Below are 22,612 nucleotides of genomic sequence, written 5' to 3'. Positions count from 1 at the left end.
CTCATCATTTTCATGTAACTAGGTAATTGAGCCCATGCCTTATGAACATGCATGGAAGGCCATTGATGAAATTCCCAATGGTTAGTTCTCCATTACATACAGATGAAGAAACAGGTCTAGAGAAGAAAAGTGTTTGCCTAAGGTCACATGTGAAATAAAAATGGGCAGATTTGAGATTCAAAACCAGATGACCTGATTCTAAGAGCAGCATGTATACCGGTGCAGGTGTCGGCTCTAAGATCCTTGAGGGCTGACACTCAGACACTATGCCATTTTGTATCTTTCTAGCTTTAGTATCTTGACATGGTAGACATATAATAAACATTTGTTGAATTGAGCATTTGTTAAATTGAATTCAACAGGTATTTTTTGAGCACCTACTGGGCACTGTGGGAGATATGAAGGAAACAAACTATGACTCTTGCCTTAAAGATGCTTAGAATCGTATTAAGGAGAGAATGTGTTAATGGAGAAATATTTTGTGGGCACCTACTGCATTCACAGAACTGGACTAAACACTTGTAATATCACCAAGAACTACATCCCTTTTAGGAGCTTATCAGCTGGTAAGAACTCTAAGAGATGAACACATAAGAAAGATTGTTAGCAATATGAAACAGCATAGTGTAAGAAAGATGCCAGCCATGGAGCAGAGAGAGTGGATGTCACAGGAATAAATTTAGAAGAAAAGATAACTGAAACGTGTAGAACAATGGCTCACAATAACATTTCCATCTGACAAGGTTAGATACTACCCTCTGGTGGTTCTGCTGAAATAAATCTCTTGCTTCAGAATAATTTCTGCTGATATAATCCTGATAATCATCTTAAAATCATAGCTCTAGAGCTAGAGGGACTTCTGAGGCCAGCTAATCCAGCCCTTTCATTTTAACAATGAGGAAAGAATAAGTAATAATAATTAATAACAATAATAGCTAGCATTTATATAGTACTTTAAGTTTTGTAAAACACTTTACAAATATTGTGTCATTTGATCCTGAGAGGTAGATGCTATTATTCTCCCTATTTTGCAGATGAGGAAACTGAGGCAAATGGAGATTAAGTGATTTGCTCAGGGTCATGGAGTCATGTGCAGAAGCAGGATTTGAACTCAGGCTTTTTTGACTTCCTGCTTTATTAACTGTACCACCTAGTTGCTCCTAAAACTAAGAAAATTGAGGCCCAAGGAAGTTAAATGACTTGCCAAGGTCATATAGGTTGTGTCAGAGTTTTTTAACCCAAGTCCATGAATCCAAAATCAATGCATTCTCCAATATCTACGTTATGCTTCCTTTGATAGCACATCATGAAAATGCCTTCACTCCAGCTAGCATGGCTGATTCTTTTTTTTTTTTCTCAAAGGTCACAGAATGTAACTGTCTTTTTGGTTTCTGAAGTCATTCCATTTTGTTTAGGGAGCAAATTGTATCTGTAAAACTTGTACAACCAGGCCTATGACTAGTATTGGGCTATCTGGACTTTGTTATCAGGGAACTGGCATATGGGAGTTATAGCTCCTCAAACTCCCAGTGGTTCTCTGACTTGTTGCCTTTTTATTTTGTCTTTGTGCTATGACCCATTGCCAGAGCCCCTTTCCCAGGGTCCACCTTTTCCTATCACTGCACCCCTACCTGCTATCTTCATCAGAGACCATTTACTGTGTTATGGGAATTCAGTTTAGACTCTTTGGCGGATAGACCATTCTCTCTCATGGTATAGAAGCCCCTTTGGATAGATTGTCCTCAGTCCCCCTCTTCCAACTGAATTTGTCCCAGATACAGTAATTCTTAGTGATCCTTCTACTGTCTGAAAGGGTGGAAAGACTTGTCATCTAGCAATGTCATTCCCAAGCAACCCCACCTTCCAAATTCTGAAATGGAAAGGGTGGGGCAGAATAAATATAACAGCTATTTACCAGCATCTGGATGTAATCTATGGAAAATAGGAGATAATTTATATGATTGAAACCATAAGAAGAATTTTTTAAAGAAATTTGTAGAATCAGGCTACTCCCCAAAAAGGAAATCAATTTTCTTTTTTTTTTAATTCAGAAAGAATAATATTTCAGTCTCATAGTGAGAGATAAGTAACAAGACTGGAGCTCTCTATTGTCTGGTCCACAGAACATTCCCTAACCTTGTCTGTGACAGTTCTCTGGCCCTGATGAAGGTATGGAGGAGGGGAAAGAAGCGTATATATCTTCCCTCAGTGCTATTGCAGCCAACGTATTTCTTTTTCAGCCTGAATCTGCGAGTGAAAGCATATTTTCAAAACAGATTCTCAAGTGTCAGAAATTAGTCTGCAAGAACCTTACAGATGTTAGGCAGCTGTGAGTGTACACATCTCTTTTAACAATTCTCCAAGTTTCTCTCTTCACATAGGTTCTCCCTTCTGGAATGGATAATGCATTATAAACAAATTTACATTTGCATCCATTCCTGCCACAGATATTTGGAAGCTGAATTTATTGTATGCAAGTCAGCTGGGTGAGGTACCTTTGTTAGTAAAATGTAGTATAGTAGGAGCTATGGCACCAAAGTCAGGGGTCCTGGGATCAAATCCTAACTTCAGTACTTAGTATGGGGTCACTGAGTTTCACTTTTTCTCATCCATAAAATGGTCATCGCAATGCTTACAACACCTACCTCCTAGGATTATGAGGAAGGTATTTTGTAGCCATTAAAGTGCCAAGGGCAGACAAAATACAGATCATGGGCCACATGTGACCTAGAATGTTCTTATATTTTTACCTAAAGTCTTGTATTAAAAAAATATAAACTTATATTGTTATAATATTATTGTATTATATGAAAATATAGTTATACTATATTAATATTATATTAAATATAATCGTATAAAAAACTAATCTTGGTTTGTGGGGTTATAAAAAAAATTGGACAGTGGGCCAGATTTGGACTTCCCTGGGACTGACTCAAAACTTTTCGATGGCTGTCAGTTGCCACTCAGATAAACTATAAAATCCTTAGCTTGACATATAAAGCCCTTCACAATCTAACTCCCATCCATTCATATTCTACATTTCTCTTTTTCATATATTTTCTATCCTAGTTAGACTTGTCACATATGATATTCCATCCCCCATTTCTATTCAACCAGGTGACTCAGTGGATAGAGAACAGGACTTAGACTGAGGAAGGCCTGAGTTCTAGTTCTGCCTCAGGAACTTACTGGCTATGTGACCTGGGGCAAGTCACAACCTCTCTCAACCTCAGTTTCCTCATCTGTAAAATGGGGTTAATAATAGCACTTCCCTCCCAGGGTTGTTTGCTAGGATGAAATGAATTAACATAAGTAAAGTGATCTGCAAACCTTAGAGTACTATATAAATGCTGTATATTATTATTATTATTATTATTATTATGCTTTTCTGCCTCCATTAAATAGAATCCTAGTTAATACGTGGTCTGTGGGGATAGTTTGAGGCACAAGCCAGCTCCAGATACTTCAAGATAAAACTACAATCACAAGTCATCAGATAACACTGGTGATAACAGATAACATTATGTGGGAACTTTTCCCACATAATGAGAATGATCACCCTTGGTTAATATCTTCATTTTATTAAATTGTTGTCACTTCAGCTGCATTCTACCCATTTTCCCCCTGAACTCACTGCTATGGAAGTTGTGCTTTGAACTGATCGTTGCACTATTTCCTAGAAAGGAGGTGGAGGTGAATTTTTAATAGCTTAATATAAAAGTGATAAACAGGAGTTGACCAGTGGAATTTAATTCCTCTTGAACTGGGGTTTTATTTTTCTTTTGTGGTGGTTGTTCTGGCCCCTCCAAAAAGAAAAAAAAGATTACAATAGAGAAGCAACTTAAGTGGGTAACCAGGGGCCCCAAATTTAGAAAATAATGATAGTACTTGTGGTCCTGTAAAAGCATAAAAAACTGAGCTTAGCACCCAATGAGTAAGAATAATTAGTTAAAAGAATGAGAATAATTAGTTAAAATAGGAAACTATTAGATGGTAGGCCAGTGGTGACATTCCATGTCTGGCCTACCCCTGTTCCACCATTTCTCATGGAAATGGCCTATTCATTAATGTTTATATTGCTTTCCCCAGGAATACTTTATGTCACTTTTCCTGGGTACAAACATTTCTAATTAGGGCTCTGGTGTGGGCAGAAGAAGATGGGCATACCTTAGGGAAGAAAAGAAGCTGCAACAGGTAATCTCCAGTAAAAGAAAAAGCTTCTCACTGAATATTCTTTCTTGACAATTTGTACAGTTTTTCAAAGATTGCCCTTCTTTGTGGGAAAAGCCACTTCTGTTGTCTTTGAAGTGAGGTAATATATAGTTTACACCAGGGTCAAGTTGGGACCACGTTAAATTTCAGGACTCATAAAATCAAAACTCTAGAGTTCTACGGACCTCAGAAGCCATCCAGCCCAATCATCTCATTTCCAGATGAGGAAACTGAGTCCCAGGGTGGTTTAAGTGAATTTCCCAAGGTCATACAGTTTGTAAGTGGCAGAGCTGGGATTCAAACCTAAGTCTTCTTACTCCAAATCCTATGTGCTTTCCACTCCCCCTTGTCTTACTCACCCACGTGTCATTCATCTGTAGGCAAAATCATGCTGTTTACTTCCCAATCCCAGACAGACATGGATGCTAAGTGGCAGGCTTCTCCATTCTGTTCTCAGAGTGGCTGACATGCTACTAGTTGGAACCTCACGCTTCCCCATTAGGCCATTTCCAGAATAGAGAGTGTTTATCACACACCAACTAAGTCTCAAAGCTAAGCTCCAAGTAGAGGTGAGCATTATCTCTGCACAGCTAATATACCAAGTGACCTTTCTTGAAGAAAGTCATACATGGAGTGGAATCAAACGTTCAATAAATATTTATTAATCTCCATAAGTTATACCATCAAGAACATAAGAAAAAAATTTTAAATCCAACTTTATTTTCAGTACTTTGAGCCCACACTTTGTTCTGTTTGTATGTTGCTTCTAACAAGGCACAGTCCCTCCACCTGTGTTGATGGCTGAGTGAATTGCAGTGGTTGGAGTAATTCATTGCCTCATGTCCACTTCTCTAGTGATGGAGTCTCATTTGACTGAAGTGGGCTGGCCATCAGATGACAGACAGTCTGTTCTTTAGCTCATACTCAAAGCCATCTCGGTTTTGTAGGACCTGCCAGAATTGACATCACCTTTGAGAAGCTGTTGTCCCCTCCACACTTCAGTGAAGTGTTTGCAGGAGACTTTGGTGGAGGCAAAAGCCAAATGTGTGCACAATGTCACTTATCCTCTTATTTCCATATCCTAGCTATTTCTATGCTATCTCTTTCACTTTATTTTAACAGCTTATTTAATGCACCAAGCATTATTTAAGTGCTTACTCTGAGGGGCAGCTGCTGGTGCAGTGGGCAGAGAGCCAGACCTGAAGTCAGCAAGACATATTTTCTTGAGATCAAATCTGACTTCAGGCACTTACTAGCTGTATGATTCTGGGAAAGTCACTTAACCCTATTTGCCTCAGTTTCCTCATCTATAAAATGAGTTGGAGAAGAAATTGGCAAACTGCTTCAGTATCTTTGCCAAGAAAAGCCCAAATAGGGTCATGAAGAGTCAGTCATGACTGAAATAATTGGACAACAAAACTGTGCAAATCACTATTCCAGGCATTAGGAACACAAAGATGAAAATTTAAAACCTTTCAAAAATTAAAGTGTCCTTGCTTTTAAGGAGGCTGAATCTTACTGGAGTTTATACTATGTAAACAGTTAAATAAATACACAGCAATATGAGGTAGGAAAGAGTAGTGCAACTAGGGGGCTCAAGAAAAGCTTCCCATTTGTAGAAGGCAGCCCCTGAGCTGAGCCCAGAAGGAAGAAGAGGATCCTAAGGAGATGAGGGGAAGAGGGAGTCCTTGTTAGGACTTGCCCAAGTATGGGACCTGTGAGAGGCAATGAGTTCCTGAGACTGGTGTCTGATTCATTGGAGGGAAGGGGATTGATACAAGAGATGCTGTAGAAGTCGAATTGACCAGTCTGCTTACTAGTTGAGTGACCATGGGCAAGACTTCTTCTGAGTCAGTGACCTTTTCTGTAAAATGAGGGAGGTCTAGATCAGTGGTGTCCCAAAACTCAAATAGAAACAGAAGTCACTAAACCAAATGTAAGGATCCCTGCAGGGACACTTACTGACTTAGAAAACCATCTATTATTACTATCTAGGTTCAGTTATATTTGTATTTATTTTGTTCAGTATTTCCCAATTGCATTCGAATCTGCTTCAGGCTGCACCTGGCAGTGTTGTGAGCTCAGTGGTATGTATGAAACCTCTGCTCTGGGTGACTTTTTCATATTCCTTTCAATTTTAACCTTTGATTCTATGCCATGGCAGCTGTGTAGATATAGATGGTAGGGGGAAGTGGGGAGAGATATCTGAAGACATTAGCAATGGAACTGCCCACAAAAATTGACCTCCCTGGGCCTTTCCATCCTTCATCATCCAAACTCTTGTGTTTTCTTGGCAGTTGCTTGAACAAAATCCTGACCACAGGTTTTCTCAGCTATCAGATGTCCAGGACTGCTCCTACATGGCTGATGTGAATTGGGATGCGGTTCTACAGAAGAGGCTGATTCCAACTTTCATTCCTAATGTAAGTCAACTGAAAGATGTCCAGCCTCCCACTTCCTCCCACCCTCTTCATTTCAACACCTGTTGCAAGTTTAAGAGTGTGTTTCTTCCTGCTTTCGAAGGGTCTATAAATTCCAGCCCGCTGGGGCTCTATAGGGCAAAACTCAAACGTCGTGTTGCTATGTAGGTGTTTATAGCCTTAGCCTCAGGCCATCCCACACCACGGAAATTGCTTTAGTAGGAAGGAATTCAGTATGATTCAGTACAGGAAGGATCTCAGTATAGGGAGCTCCACACTTATACTTTACCAGATCCTAGGGACAAGAGAGATGTATGAGAGACACAGAGGTTATGGGATTGAGGAAGAGGCTTTGGTATCACATAACTAATACATGTCAGAGACAGAATTTGAACCTTTGCCTTAACTCCAAGCCTGGTAACTTATCCACTACACTAATGTTGCTTTTATAAATTCACCTGTGTGGATTAAATGTACATAAGATGCTAACATGTTGAGAAGCATATTGGCAATACATTTTATGCCAGTATTTAAGGCCCTTAATCTTGTGCAAGTTCAGACTTTGGGGTCTTTAACTCCACAGAGAGCCCTTGTTTCAGAGCTACAGAAAATCACGTAGTCATTGTTCTGCTAGTATTCATTGAGTACCAACTTTGAGCTCAGCTCTGTGCCAAGAATTCTTAGGGATTAAAAAATAGGGAGAGCAAGGGACCCTGTTGTTCTTGAAGGAACTTGCAGCTTACTTGGAGGGACAGACATATTTCATATAATTATATAGCAGTATAGGGCTGTCTCTGATAACATGTCAAGATACAAGTGGTAAAGGCAAGAATCACTCCGGCAGTTTAAAAAAAGAGACGTTAGTGTGACTTGACATATTTGACAAAATTGCTGTTTCCATAAAGCCTCACAGAGTTGGGGAGTGTCCTGTGGTCTGGGCTGTATGAATCCTTTGTACAAAGGGGGGAGGGGGGAACAATCTAATAAATTTTCCTTAATATGGTGGAGACTAGAGTTAGGCTTCTCTCCCTAGTGAGTTCAGTTATGTCTGACACTTCATGACCCCATTTGGGGTTTTCTTGGCAAAGATACTGGAGTTGTCATTTCCTTATCCAGGTCATTTTACAGATGAGGAAACCGAGACAAACAAGAGTAAGTGACTTGCCCAGGGTCACACAGCTAGGACGTATCTGAGGCCGAGTTGAACTCAGGTCCTCCTGACTCCAGGCCCTGGTGCTGTAGCCACTGTGACACGTAGCCAAGTAATAACATAGAATTTAGAATTGAAAGGATCCTTAGAGAAAATGTAGTTCAATCCTCTCATTTTTTAATGGAAAACACTGAGGCTGAGGGAAAACAACTTGTTGCTGTTTGCACAAAGTCGGTAGAAAAGTCAGAATTTGATTCCAGGCCTTCTGTTTACAGATCCATTGCTCTTCCCATTAAACCCCAGGCCAGCCTTCTGTGTGAGTGGTCTCATTAGTGCCATTTTCCAGCAATGAAACCCCACAGTGACCCAAAAATTCCGCAAACAAGAAAGGTAAAATGTCATTTAGAAAAACCGTTTGTCTCCCTTTCTACCCATGGTGGGCTTACTAGAAGACAGAGAGAATAAAATATAAGCATGAAGAATGGTAAGCTATCTATGCCAGGGAAGGAGGCAACGAATTATGTAAAGCAGACGGTGGGAGCTTGACTTTCTCTGTTGTCTTGACCTGATTTCATTGAGACTTAGTTCAGTCCCTTCCCTAGATCTGACCCATCTGTAAAACAAACTAAAAGGCTGAGTCCAGGCAGGAAGGTGACCTTTTCTTTTGTTCCCTACAGAAAGGTAGACTGAACTGCGATCCTACCTTTGAACTGGAAGAAATGATTTTAGAGTCCAATCCTCTTCACAAGAAAAAGAAACGACTGGCAAAGAAAGAGAAGGACACCAGGAAATGTGACTCCTCCCAGGTGAGCGACAGATCCCACATATCCTCAGCTCCTGCTAAAATCCTGATGCCCTAAATGGGCATTTAGACTTGCTAGTGTGCTCTTCAACTCAGTACCCTGCCTGTCTAGGGGAATGGTTTGTGCCATGAATCTTTTATTTCAATGAGTTGTATTTTGCTAAGAATGAAGTTGGGGTAGCTCATGCCCAAAGATGTTCTGGCAAATATTTAACAACTAGCCCTCCAGGAAAAAAAAATGGCCTCACAATACACTTTAGAATTGATTGATTGATTGATTGACTAATTGATTTATGGAATAAAGCAAGCCTCTCCATAACATAGTATAATAGAAAAAGATGATTGCTCATGAAACTGCAAATCTATTATGTATAACTTGTTATTCCTTTTTTTTTTTTTTAAATAAATTGGGGTTAAGTAACTTGCTCAAGGTTACACGGCCAGTTATTTCTGGGTGTGGTGCTGAGTGTCTGAGCCCAGGATTCGATCTCCAGGTTATCCCAACACTGGAGCCGGTGCTCTTACTCACTGAGCCACCTGGCCGCCCCAACTTGCTATTCCTTTTAAATATATAATAAAGTTATCATATAAATTTTTTTCCTTTTTTCCCTGTCTCCCACTCCCCACCCTAGAGATAGCTACCATTAGACACAAATATGTGTGTGTATATGTAAAATCATTCTACACATACTTTGTTTATCAGTTCTTTCTCTGGATGTAGGTAGTGTTTTCCTTCATATGTCCTTTGTAATTAATTTAGATATTTGTAATAATCAAAATTACTTAATTTTATTCTGGGTTATTTACATTTTTTCCATTGCTTTCTTAAGTAGAATCAACAAAGCAATAAATTGAGCCCTGATTTATAGTATTTGCGGATTTCCAAGCTGTAAATACTCTGACTGAAAATTTAATGATCAGCTCCAGCTAGTTCCAGCACAACCATTGGCACTTAATAATATCTTGTCTATTTATCCAATTATTATTTATTAAGCACTTCCAATGTACACAGAATTTGCCTGGGAGGTTTAAAAAAAAAGAACATTCCTGGAGGAAATCATCCAGCATGATGCATGACCAATGACAATTATGTGCTTTCTAATCTCAACTTGAACCTACCTGCAGCATGACAGTCCTTTTATTCTTCCTTTGTTGAACCTCTCCTATGTCCCAACCCTGCTCTTCTCCCCTCAAACTCCCTACAACTCTCCTGCTCCCATCCTTCTCAGCAGAGACCTATTGGGAAAATCAAGGCAATTAATTGTGAGGTCCTTCTCCATTATTTCACAGCTCTACATCCCTCCCATCATTCCCCATTTTGCTCCAATCTCCAAGTAAGGTATGGTCCTTCTCTCTGTGCCAAGGTCAATCCCTACAAATACTTTTTTCTCCAAGTATTTGTTTCCTTTCTAATTCTAACTTCATTACTTGTGCACGTGCTTTTTGGTTTTATGTAATCAAAATTGTCCATTTTGTCTTTTATGATAATCTCTGTTCCTTGTTTTGCTAAGAATTCTCACTCATCCATAGTTAGGAGATATCACTCCTTTCCTTTTCCTCTAGTTTGTTCATGATTTGATCTTTTATGTTTAGGTTATGTATCCATTTGGAGTTTATTGTAATATACTGTGATATATGTGTGAGAAGTCAACTAACTCATCAGTTCTGAATTCAGTGGTCTTTTTTTATCCATTTGACTTCTCTATAATTTTCGTGACTCTGTCTTTTCCTCGAAAGTCTCTCTTCCCCTTATTTCTGTGATATTGTTCTCTTTTCGTTTTCCTCCTCCCATTCTGACTTGTCATCATGGAAGTTTTCTAAGGCTCTGTTCTGAGCCCTCTTCTTTACTGTACCTTCTTTCTTGATGATTCCATTTATTCTCATGGGTTCAATTATCATCTTTTTATAAGTGAGACCTAAATCTCTGTATCCAGTCCTTATCTCTCTATTGAATTCTAGTCTTGCATCCCCAAATATTGGTGATATTCATTCGGATTTCCCATTGGCATTTCGAATTCAGTATGTCCAAAATGGAATTTCCCCCACTAAACCTGATACTCTTCCAAACCTCTCCGTTTCTATTGAGGCCACTACCATCCTTCTACTCACTAAGGTTCACAACCTCAGCACCAGTTTTGACTCTTCCCTCTCCCCCATGCACCATATCTGAGGAGTTGCCCAATATTTTCAGTTCTCCTTCCCTCCAATCCCCTGCATCTACTTCCTCCTCCCAGCTCACTCTCCCAGCCCAGGTCCTCAGCACTTTTTGCCTTGCCTATTTCAGAAGTCCCCTAAGTGGTCCCCTTGATTCCAGCCTCTCCCCTCTCCAATGAGGATCCTTCACATGGCTGCCCATGTAATAATAGTAATTAACATTCATATCATGCTTCCTGTGTGCCAGGCATTGTGCTAAGCACTTTACAATTATTACCTCATTTCATCTTAGCAACAGCCCTGAGAGCTAGGTGTTATTGTTATCCCCACTTTTTAGAGATGAGGAAACTGAGGCAAACAGAAGTTAAGAGATTTGCCCAGAATCAGACGACTAGTAAATGTCTGAGGCTGGATTTGAACCCAGAGCTTCCAGTGTTATATCTGCTGCACCACCTAGCTGCCCAGATACATTATCTTCCTAAGGCACTACCCTCCTCCAGAACCTTCAGTGGCACCACACTGTTTCTAGGTCAGAATGCAAGTTCTGTTGCCTGGCTTTGAAGACCTTCTACAGTCTGACTCCAAGATGCCTTTGCAGACTCATTTCCTATTACTCCCTTTACACTTCAGCAGAAATAGCTCCTAAGCTGAACTTGTCATTCCATCCCCCTCTGTGCCCCACTGAGCATGGACTCCCTCCCTGTCTTCACCTCCCCAAATTCTTATCTTTCTTCAAGGCTCAGCTCAGATACCATCTCCTCCACAGAACTGGTCTTATCTCACCCCAATCTCCTGCCTCAAATTAACTTTTATTTACTTGTCTATGTAGATCAGTACTCTCCTCAGAAAAATGTAAACTCCTGAAGGACAGACAAGGAGTTTTATTTTTGCCTTTGCATTCCCAGGGCCCAGCACCATGCTTCTCATAGAGCATAAGGCATTTAAATAAACATTCGTGTAGTTCAGTTGAGATGACACAGTGCCTACCCTTGAAAAGCACATGGTTTAAGGAAGAAAAAAAGGCAGACATATAAAAAGTAACTTCTGAATGGTACCAAAGCCCTGCAAAAGTTCCATAATAAGAAATAACAAGTAACAGGGGGGATAAATTGGAAACAACCCCATAAAATTACATTGTGCTTTATAGTTTTCAAAATGCCTTCATTTCTCCTGTCTCGTTTGACTCTCACAATACCTACTATAACACAGGGACACCCCTGTGTTACTAGAGCCAGCTCAAACTGTCTGGGGGAGCTGGTTGTTAAATGTTCAGTGAGAGCATTTACATCCTGGAAATCAGCAAATGCTACAAATCAGGGCTTGATTTATTGTTATATTGATTGATTAGACTTAAGAAAGTGACAAAGAAAATGTTAATAATGCAGATTAAGTATAAAAGTGTGTCATGTACATCTTTTTTTTTTTTTAAGAGTTGATGGTTAAACATCACATTCCAAGATACAACTCACTTACGTGAAAACTTTTTGGGTCTTTAGTAAATTTTAAAGAGTATAAAAGGATCTTGATGATGCATCCTTTGTACTTTCCAAAGAAAAAATGATTGCAGGTGGGAGGTGAGGAGAGGTGGCCAACTATTATATACAAGAAAACAGTAGAGTTTGAATGTTTGGCAGTTTAGTACAAGAAAAGACTTCAATGTCTTGTACTTTATCCTGCCAGATGATCCTCAGAATCTTCCTAAGACAATTCAGATGAAAGCGATTCAGTTTCCTGCTTTGGCACTGGTAGTCTGTACAGGTTTCACAGCCATACAACAATGAGGTTAGCACAATGGCTCTGTAGACCTGCATCTGGTAGTCAGTCTAATACTTCTCTCCTGTACTTTCCTTTGGAGCCTCACAAACACTTAACTAGCTCTGGTAAACGTACACTTGCCTAAGAGACTCTTTTATGGAGAACTCACACAAGGCAAGTACTTACATAGTGGTCATAAAAAGCGACTCTCAAGGTCTCTCTCTCTAGAACTTTGGAATTGATTGTGTGACATGGGAGACACTGGCACAGGACCATCCAGCATGGCGTTCCCTCATCAGAGAAGATGCAGTGCTCTATGGACCAAGCAGAACTGAAGCATCTCAAAATAAACAGGAGATGCCCAAATTTAGAGAATCCTCCCCAAATGTTCCCATGGACTTTTTATGCCAACCGGTGATAGAGCATTCTGAGCTCATCTTGATCTGATCAGTCACAGTCAGATAACACTGTAACTTGACTCTAACACAGTAAGGCCATTTTGGTCCTCTTCAAGAACAAAGGACAACCATAGGAAATACACATATGCTAGGGTTTGATCTGTGCTATGCTATTCCCCATCTTCTGTGCCCCACTTGGTTTCAGTCAATGAGGCCACTCACTTTCCTGGAACTGAACTGAACATTTGAAACAAGAATCTTAGGATTTGCTTTTGGCCACCAGCCTTACATGAGAAGGATTGAAACTTCTTGTGCTGAGCTCTGGCCTCATTCTCCACTGCTTAAGGATCACATTTTCTTTTTTTTTTCTTTTTTTAATTGAATTTTATGTTTATTTTTAGTTTACATCATTCATTTCCACAAGATTTTGAGTTACAAATTTTCTCCCTGTCTTTCTCCTACCCACCACCCCAAAACAGTGATCCCACTGTATACCCCCTCCCCCAATCTGCTCTCTCCTATATCCTCCCCCTTTGCCCCCCCCCCAACTTTCCAGTAGGGCAAGATGGATCTCTATACCCCATTGCCTGTATATCTTATTTCCCAGTTGCATGTAAAATAATAATAATAATATTTTTAAACACTTGATTTTAAAACTTTGAATTCCAGATTCTGTCCCTTCCTCCCTCATCACCCACCCTTGCTGGGAAGATAAACAATTCCATATAGGTTGTACATATGTAGTTATGGAAAATATTGAAAGACTGACTATATTTCCCTCCATCCTATCCCACCTCCCACTTGTTCTATTCTCTACTTTGACCCTGTTCCTTTTCAAAAGTGTGTGTTTCTAACTTCCCTCCTCCCCAACATTCCCTCCCCTCCATCATCCCCCCTCTCATCCCCTTACCCCCTACTCTCCTGCAGGGTGAGATACCCTATTTAGTGTGTATGTCATTCCCTCCCTAAGCCAAATTCCATGAGAGTAAGGTTGACCCATTCCCTTCTGCCTTCCTATTCTTCCCCTCCATTGTAACAGTTTTTCCTTGCCTCTTCTATATGAGATAATTTACCCCATTCTATCTTTCCCCATCTCCTCTCATTATATTCCTCTTTCACCTCTCAATTTCACCTTTTAAGTGTCATCCCTTCCTATTCAATTGATCCTGGGCCCTCTGTCTATGTATACCTGTACACATATATACACTCACATATGTATTCATGTGCCCATATATCCTCCTATATAGACATATATATGTATGTATCCATATATATATGCACGTTTATATTCCCTTCAACTATTCTCATACTGAGAAAGGTTTCATAAGTTACAATTATCGTTTTTCCTTGTAGGAATGTAAATAGCTCAACTTTGATAACTTCCTTATGATTTCTTTTCCCTGTTTACCTTCTCATGCTTCTTGTATCTGGATGTCAGATTTTCTATTCAACTCTGGTTTTTTCATCAAGAATGCTTGAAAGTCCTCTATTTCATTGAATGACCATATTTCCCCCTGACACATGATACTCAGTTTTGCTGGGTAGGTGATTCTTGGTTTTAATCCCAGCTCCTTTGACCTCCAGAATATCATATTCTAAGACTTTTAATGCCTTAATGTAGAAGCTACCAGATCCTGAGTTATCCTGATTGTGTTTCCACAATATTCTAATTGTTTCTTTTTGGCTGCTTGTAATATTTTCTCCTTGATCTGGTAACTCTGGAACCTGGCTATAATATTCCTAGGAGTTTTCTTTTTGGGATCTTTTTCAAGAGGTGATCAGTGGATTCTTTCAACCTCTATTTTGCCCTCTGGTTCTAAAACATTAGGGCAATTTTCCTTGAGAATTTCTTGAAGGATAATTTCTAGGTTCCTTTTTGATCATGGCTTTCAGGTAGTCGAATAATTTTTTTTTCTCTTTGGAGGGGGGAAGGAGGCAGAGCAATTGGAGTTAAGTGACTTGCCCAAGGTACCATGGCTAGTAAGTGTTAGGTGTCTTAGACTGGATTTGAATTCAGGTCCTCCTGACTCCAGGGCTGGTGCTGTCTTCACTGTGCCACCTAGACACCCCCAGTCTAATAATTTTTAAATTATCCCTCCTGTATCTATTTTCCAGGTCAGTATTTTTCCAGTGAGATATTTCACATTGCCTTGTATTTTTTCATTTGTTTGGATCTATTTAATAGTATCTTGAGTTCTCATAAAGTCACTAGCTTCCATTTGCTCCAATCTAATTCTGAAGGAATGATTCTCCTCAGTGAGCTTTTAAGATTCTTTTTCCATCTGGCAAATTTGGCTTTTTAAGGCATTCTTCTCCTCATTGGCTTTTTGAGCCTTTTTTGCCATTTGAGTTAGTCTATTTTTTAAGGTGCTATTTTCTTCAGTCAAGTTGTTGACTCTCATTTCATAATTTTCTTGCATCATTCTCATTTCTCTTCCTAATTTTTCTTCCACTTCTCTTATTTGGCTTTCAAAATCCTTCTTAAGCTTCTCTATGGCCTGTAACCAATTCATATTTTTCTTGGAAGCTTTTGATACAGGAGTCCTGACTTTGCTGTCTTCCTCCTGTTCCATGCTTTGATCCTGTTTGTCCCCAAAATAGGAATCTAAAGTCAGATTGCTGTGCTTGCTTTGCTTCCTTTGCTTCCTCATGTTGCCACTCAATTACTTGATTTGAGCTTTTTGCCACAGTAGAACTCTGCTACCAGACAGAGGAGCTTTGTCCCAAATCGTTGGGGTTTGCACAGCTGCCGGAGCTATTAGTAGGGTGCCCTCTCTGAAGCCTCCACTGGCTCTGGCACCTGGTCACACACCCTAGGACCTCCACCCTAGACTGCAATCCAGATCCAAGCAAGTTAAAGCAAGACTGATTACCCCTCTGAATGGTTGCTTGGTCCCCCTACAATATGCAGGCCAGGAGTTCTGAAGCAGCCATGTGGTGGCGGCTGCATGGCCACTGCACCTCAGCTGCTTAGCCTTCCAAGGGCAGAGGCTGGACCATACTCCCAGACCCCCTATTCCCAAAGTCCACACTGACCTCTCACTTTTGGGGGGGGGCATTTATGGGTCAATAATTGTGGAAACCAACACAGCTGCTGGTGATCCACTCTCCCCGAGTTCCTCCAGCCATGGCTGGTCATGGCTGCCCTGGGGCTAAAACCATGGGCTCAAGCGGGGCTCCGCTCCCAGCATGCTGCAATGGACCCTTTCTGTTGGCCTGCCAGGCTGCCTTCAGCAGGAAACGTGTTTCTCTCTGTCACTTTGTGGGTTCTGTAGCTCTAAAGTTTGTTTAGAGTCTTTTTTATAGGTATTTGAGGTGGTTATGGGGGGAGCACACAGAGTTTTCCTGCTTCTACCTCACATTTTCTTTAAAAAAAAAAAAAAGACCCAACACTTAACAGGAAAGTTTGGATTTAAGCCATGAATGTGGAAAGGAGGCCAGCAACCCAAGCGTGAATATTTTAGTGGCATCCAGCTGCCTCCTGATACCCAACCTTTGAACCTTTGTCCTCAGCTACAGGGAGAAGAATCCCTGCCTAAGGAACTTTTACCAGGCTAGAATAATTAACCTTCTCCCTGCTCCCTCCAGGCCCCCTCGACAGAATCACAATAGGCATTCTCAACAGGATTCTTTTTCATTCAAATTAATTGGGTAAGTCTCACAACTTCTCTGAACCTCAGTTTCCTAGTCTGTAAAATGGAGCTAGAGGTACCTGGAGTACCTGTCTCAGAGGGTTGCCATGAGCTTCAAATGAAAAGTGCTCCAGAAATGGGAGGTGTTAGTTATAAGAAAACAGGCTTCATTTACAATTGCACAGAATCACAAAATGTCAGGGTAGACAGACTCCATTCATCTCCTTCAGCGCCTTTATTTAAGAGGAAGAAATGGAGGTGAGAAAGGGAAAGTGACTGCCTAAAATCGCTCAATTAGCGAGTAGCAGAGCTAGAATTTAAATGCTTTAAATTAGGCTCCAAGCCTAATATTCTTTCCAATAATAATAATATAGCTTATTTTATATAGAGTGTCTATGATTTATAAAACACTTTACATATATTCTTCATTTGACCCTCACAACACGCCCCCCCCATAGTAACCTATAGTGGATACTATAGGTTACTGTAATCCTCATTTCTCTGATAGGGATTTTTTGTTGCTGCTGAGTCTTTTCAGTGGTGTCTGACTTCCTGACCCCAGTTTGAGTTTTATGGCAAAGATGCTAGAGTGATTTGCAATTTCCTTCTTTAGGTCATTTTACAAATGAGGAACGTAAGGCAAACAGGGCTAAGTGACTTGCCCAGGGTCACACAGCTAGTAGATGTCTGAGGCAGGATTTGAACTCATCAAGATAAGTCTTCCTGATAACAAACCCAGAGCTCTATCCACTGCTCCACTTGGCTTACCTCCAATGGAGACAGTGAGGCTCAGAGATGATGGCTTGCCCAAGATTATCTAAGCTAGTAATTTCAGAGATAGGAATCAAATTCAGTTCTTTTCTGACTTTAGGTCAATCATTTAGTGAATTTATTAAGCACCTACTATGTGCTAGGTACTGTGCCATGCACTGGGCAAAAGACAGCCCCTATTCTCAAGGAGCTCACAACTGAACATGCGCATAGCTAGGCACAAATAAGCTGTATACAGGGAAAACAGGAAGTAGTTTCTCCACTGCGTCAGGCTGCCGTGTTAAGAAGTGCCTTGGACTAAATTCTTCTGTTAAGAAAGAGTAAAAAAAAAAATGAGATTTTTAATTGATAGGTGTCCTCATTAAGAAAAAAAAATACTCTCACATCAGCTTCTTGTGAGTGTATGAAAAAAAAACCCTCTTAATTAAAGGGACACTGTTTTCCTATTCTTTTTCAAAAAATGAAAATCTTTAAAGGTTAGCCACTTTTATGGATTGTTGGGGCAGTCTGAACATTTTATAATACTGACACAAAGGGGTTTTTTTAGCAAACATTTTTTAAGGTCTTGCTATCCCCATGACCCATGATCCCAAACTGCCTTGTGTTGTCACTTAACTCTCTTTCGTTTATGTTTGTGTTTGTCTCTCCAAGCTCCTTGATGGCAGACACTCTGTCTTCTCCATTTCTGTATTCCTTACTGAGCACAAGGTGGCCAGGGTCTGGCAGAGGCTAGACAAACGTCCACTTGTTAAGTGGATGCCTTGGAAGCATCTCCCTCCACTCCACTGAGACTCCCTGTATGCTGTGAAATCTGAATCTGAAATGGAGAACCTGTACTTTACATGAAAAAGATATTTGAAAGAAATGATCAGTGACCCCAAATCAAATACAAGGGGTCCCAAAAGTTTAATAAGTTTAAAACTACACTGACTGAGCTTGGTAACTTAATAACCCACATGTACATATTGTCTTACGTTGACAAAGAACTGGACTCCTGTGAGGTATTATTACTACTCTCCTTATCCTATAACCCTGGGGATTTCTTCCACTATGTCTCTTTAGACTCTAGGGTTTCAGGGTATAATAAATAATATAAAGTAAAATTTAATTTAAAATATACTTTGTTCTTTACTAGAGATCTTTCCCTCTTCTTCCTTCTCCTCACCCCCACACCCACTGCAGATGGCTTTATTGTTTCTTTGTAAGAACGTTTATTTATTTAGAACATTTCCCATACAAGTAGCAAACAGGATTTGAATCCAAGTCTAGTACTATTTCCACTGCGTCATGCTGTTTTCCATTTTTCCTCCCTTTTTCCTTTCTTGTAAAGTCTGCCAGGCCTCTTTCTTACCTGCATTCCCTCTTCTTTTTTCTTCTGAATACTCAAATTTTTGTTTTGACCCTTCAGAAGTCTCCTACAATACCTGTAAGAGTCTTTCTTTGCTGCCTCTGCCAAGAGTTCCTGAGGGCCCTTCTTCTGTACTACCTTCTGTGCTCAGTGCCTCAGTGCCTCCACTGCCCTTTTAACTAAATCACATTTTGACAGCCTAGTGAGTGCAACATTTTGTCTCTGGAATTTCTCTTTTAGTTGCATTCTGACTGCCTTCCGAGTTGGGGAAGTCAGTGTGTACTCTAAGATCTCCCTTTTGGACTTTTTGCTAGGTGTAAAATGAGAGGTTGAGTTGTGTGATTAGAATAGTCAAGCTCTACCCATTTAAAGAGAGGAGAGAATGGAATTCCCTTTGCAGAGGTGGAGGCCTAAGGGTGTGTAACATTGCATATACTGTCAGACTCAGTTGAAGCTCTGGTTAGTTTTGCTGAACAGCATTTTTTCTCGTTTTTATTCCTTCCTAGAAAGGATGCTACATTTAAACCCCTTTGTGGGGAAAAGAAAAGAAAAGAAGGTGATATAAAAACAAAAGATATATATAGATATAGATATATAGATATTTAAAGGATAAGAAGTTGACAAGGAATAACTTCTCAATTAAACTTTCTTTTAGGAATAACAAGTCCCCAAAAGTAATTTGGGGAAACCTTTTCTGGTAAACATTCAAGACTTTTGCTCTGGGACTCTAATTCCTCCCAGGCCCCATGTTTGGTGACTACTTCTCAAGGTTAAGTCCTTTCAAGCAGGTACTTTGTACAATAACACAGTTGGACATAGGTAATAGCCTGCTCACTTGAACCGAAGTACATTAAGAGTCCCTGATGAATGAATGTCACAGTGGTTGGAGTGAACAGTCAGATGGAATTAAGTGTGATCCTGAAGGAGAAAGATTATTCTGGGTCACTCAGTAGAACATCTGAACCTTTCACTATGGGGTAGGGAATGCATGGTGGGCAAGTGACCTGCAGGAGGGACCCTCACACACTGCCTCTTGTGGCCTCATTGCAGATCCATTTTCCTCCAAGGCAGTTATTACTTCTGACTTCATCTTGGGATAAACAGCTGATGGTTGCTCAGCAGATATTCACTGGTGTCCAGGTTAAACAGCTCCCTAATCAAGTCTTTCCAGCTCAGGCTAGAGAGGTGGTGGTTTCTTTACTGGCCTGAAGAGTATTGCTCCCCTTTCCTTTGCCGGATAGGAGTGTCTATGGTGCTGATTTCAGTCCTCTTACTGATACTGCCCTCTGCCAGGTTCTCAGTCACCTCTCTCTGATGTAGCTGCCTTGCCTGCTCTAACCTTTCTCTTGGGAACTATGGAGGGTACAGGGAAGGGTAGGGCCAGGATCTTACAGAGTTGGACCTTCTTACCCAAATCAGCCATTCAGTTTGATAACTGGGGTGAAGACATGCTTTAAGCTCTGCTTGAAAATTTAATACTTAAGTAAATGTAGTCCTAGTTTAGGTTAGGGCCAAGGAAAAGGCAGTGTAGAATAATGAAAAGAGGTCCTTAGTGTGCATCCTACGCTCTGCCACCTATTAACTACTGATGACTGAAGGGTAAGTCAGTTTTCTCTCTGAACCTCAGTTTCCTCTTCTGTCAAATGAAGGTTTGGAGCAAGGTGATCATGAAGGTTCCTTCCATCCTTCTGTTTATATAAATAGGGACTGGACCCATGACTTTATTGGTAGAGAGAACTCCCAGGTGAGGAAGCTCCCTCTACCAGGGCAGGTTGATGCCTTCTCTACAACTACTGAGGGTTGCCTAGAGCATTGAAAGTTTCATTGATTTGTCTAGTAAGTCAAAGGTGGTGCCGAATCCAGGTCTTCATGTTTCTGAGGACATAGAGTTTGTAGAGGTCAGTATCCATTGTCTTCCCCCATAAATACTTTCTGAATGTATCATGTTTGGCCAAAGTAGAGGTCTTGAATTCAAATTCAGGCTGACATTCACCACCTAAATGACCTTGGATAAGTTACTGACCCTCTTTGGGTTTCGGTTTCTTCCTCTCCAAAATAAGGGGATTGGATTAGAAGACCTCTACAGGCCCTTCTAACTCTGAGCCTTATGACTGATTGTCTGGTCCTACTGAGCACATTATAAGCACTTGGGAAATAACTGTTGATTGATTGTGGAGTCTGTCTGCTAACCTTTCTTTTCTTGTTTCCACCTAGCAGGTTTGCCTTCTTCAGGAGCACCTTGAATCAGTCCAGAAGGAATTCATTATTTTCAACAGAGAAAAGTAAGTCACTCCTAGAAAAGGCCTGGCCTAGGAAATTTGATAAATGTCTCAGCTAGAACTTCTTGCAGAACTAGTATTTTTAAATTTACCAACTGGTGTGAAGAAGTAGGGTTTTAAGGGAGATTAATGCTTCTCACCTCTGCCACCCACTGGTGAGGAAAGCAGAGGCATGATTAGTTGGTCCTTCAAATCAGTAATATTGGTTGGGTTGGTTTTTTTACTTCTCTTTCAAGGCTTAATTGAACCTTTGCCTCTTTTTATCTGAAGGGTAAGAAGGGAACATAATGAGAAGCTGGCACAAGCCAAAGACCCAGAAGATGGTCGGAACAACAATCTGTGAGATCCGCTCCATCCTCCTTCTGCAACATTCATCGCCTGCTCTGCACATGGCACTGTGTGCTTCGAACCCTCCATTTAGAATGCTCAGACAGTAGTTCTCCGCTGCCCCCACCCCCACTTAACAGATGCCCAAAGCTCGCTGTGGTAGAGCACCAGACCAGAAGCCAGGAGCCCTGGGGTCTAGTCCCAGTTCTGCCACTAATCAACTCTGTGTGACTCAGGCAAATCACCTCCCCTCTCTGGGGCTCAGTTTCCCTCATCCATAAAATGAGAAAATCTATTACAGATCTCTGTTAGCTCTAATAGTCTAGGATAGCCCTGGAGGTTTGCACTTTAGTGTAGTGCAAAGAATGTAAGACTTAGACTAAGAAAGTTCTGGGTTCCAAACCCAGCACTGGCACACAGTTTGGCCATTGGCAAATGGCTTTACCTTTCTGAACCTTGGTGGATAATGGGGATAGTAATATTTACATGACCTATATAAGACCTACCTCACAGGGTTATTGTGAGGAAAACACTATCTAGTTGTGAATTTTTATTATATTTAACCCCTTTTCTCTTCCTTGTCACACTGTGGAAAACGTAGAGATTGGGGTGAGGCCCTTCCATCCTAGAAAACTAACAGAAGGGGGTCAGAATGCCTTAGCCCCCCTAAGCATGAAGCAGAGGATTCTGTCCAGGAAAAAACAATGGGACTTAATGAACGATAAGGCTCTATGTGAAAGAGAACCCCCAAATAGGGGCCTTCTCACAGTAGCATGGCCCTTCAGCACTAACCATCTCATTTAATTTGGGACTTGATATTATCTGGTTAAATGCCAAGAAATACCAGAAAAGAATACTGCAGATATAAAACACACCTACCATTTTGTGGTGACACATGGGGTACCAGGACTAACGTGTAGAGAAGTTTGATCTGATGTCTAGCAGGATGCCCTTCAGTGGACTGACCATGACACAAAGAAACACTGACATTGTCTCTTTCTTGCTAAGTTTATCAACCAACTCTAAGGCAAATTAGTGGCTGATCAAGGGAGCAGCCATTCTGGGAATAGAATGTATAGAATTAGGGCCTGTGGGAAAGCCAGAGATGGGAATAGGGTTGGAAAGAGATAGAAAGTGAGAGTGCTAGCAGGCTACCCTCCCCGATAGTGTGTGGGCATGAAGTGGGGAGTCAACGTCTGCTCAGTGTTTACACTTTTCAATGCACTGAACTAATAGGCCTTAATTTCCAGGAGTGCTAGGAAGAAGAGTCTCTTTTTTTGCCATTAAAAAAATGAGGGTTTTTTTTTTTTTTTTGCAGGAAGGTAGCACGAATATCTTTTTAAATGTTTGTAAAAACAACAACC

The 22,612-nt window shown here is 40.6% G+C and overlaps 1 protein-coding gene across 2 annotated transcripts in view; it reads left to right on the top strand.

Annotated features, from left to right (window-relative positions):
* The window catches only part of STK32A (serine/threonine kinase 32A), a 155,095-nt gene extending 132,489 nt beyond the window's left edge, over nucleotides 1-22,606 (top strand). The window contains exons 10-13 of one of the 2 annotated variants that reach the window (XM_069102656.1): nucleotides 6,510-6,635; nucleotides 8,460-8,588; nucleotides 20,857-20,924; nucleotides 21,192-22,606. In XM_069102656.1, coding sequence (XP_068958757.1) covers nucleotides 6,510-6,635; nucleotides 8,460-8,588; nucleotides 20,857-20,924; nucleotides 21,192-21,264 — 396 coding nt within the window. In that variant the 3' untranslated portion in view covers nucleotides 21,265-22,606. The remainder of the gene's footprint in view (nucleotides 1-6,509; nucleotides 6,636-8,459; nucleotides 8,589-20,856; nucleotides 20,925-21,191) is intronic. The other variant, XM_069102657.1, reaches the window with a different exon arrangement.
* Nucleotides 22,607-22,612: the final 6 nt, after the last annotated feature.

Source organism: Petaurus breviceps, unplaced genomic scaffold, assembly GCF_028583685.1.
Source record: "Petaurus breviceps papuanus isolate PSGF00001 unplaced genomic scaffold, PetGlider_PUasm1.0 551, whole genome shotgun sequence".
Lineage (NCBI taxonomy): Eukaryota > Metazoa > Chordata > Mammalia > Diprotodontia > Petauridae > Petaurus > Petaurus breviceps.
This window is presented reverse-complemented; position numbering and strand designations above follow the sequence as displayed.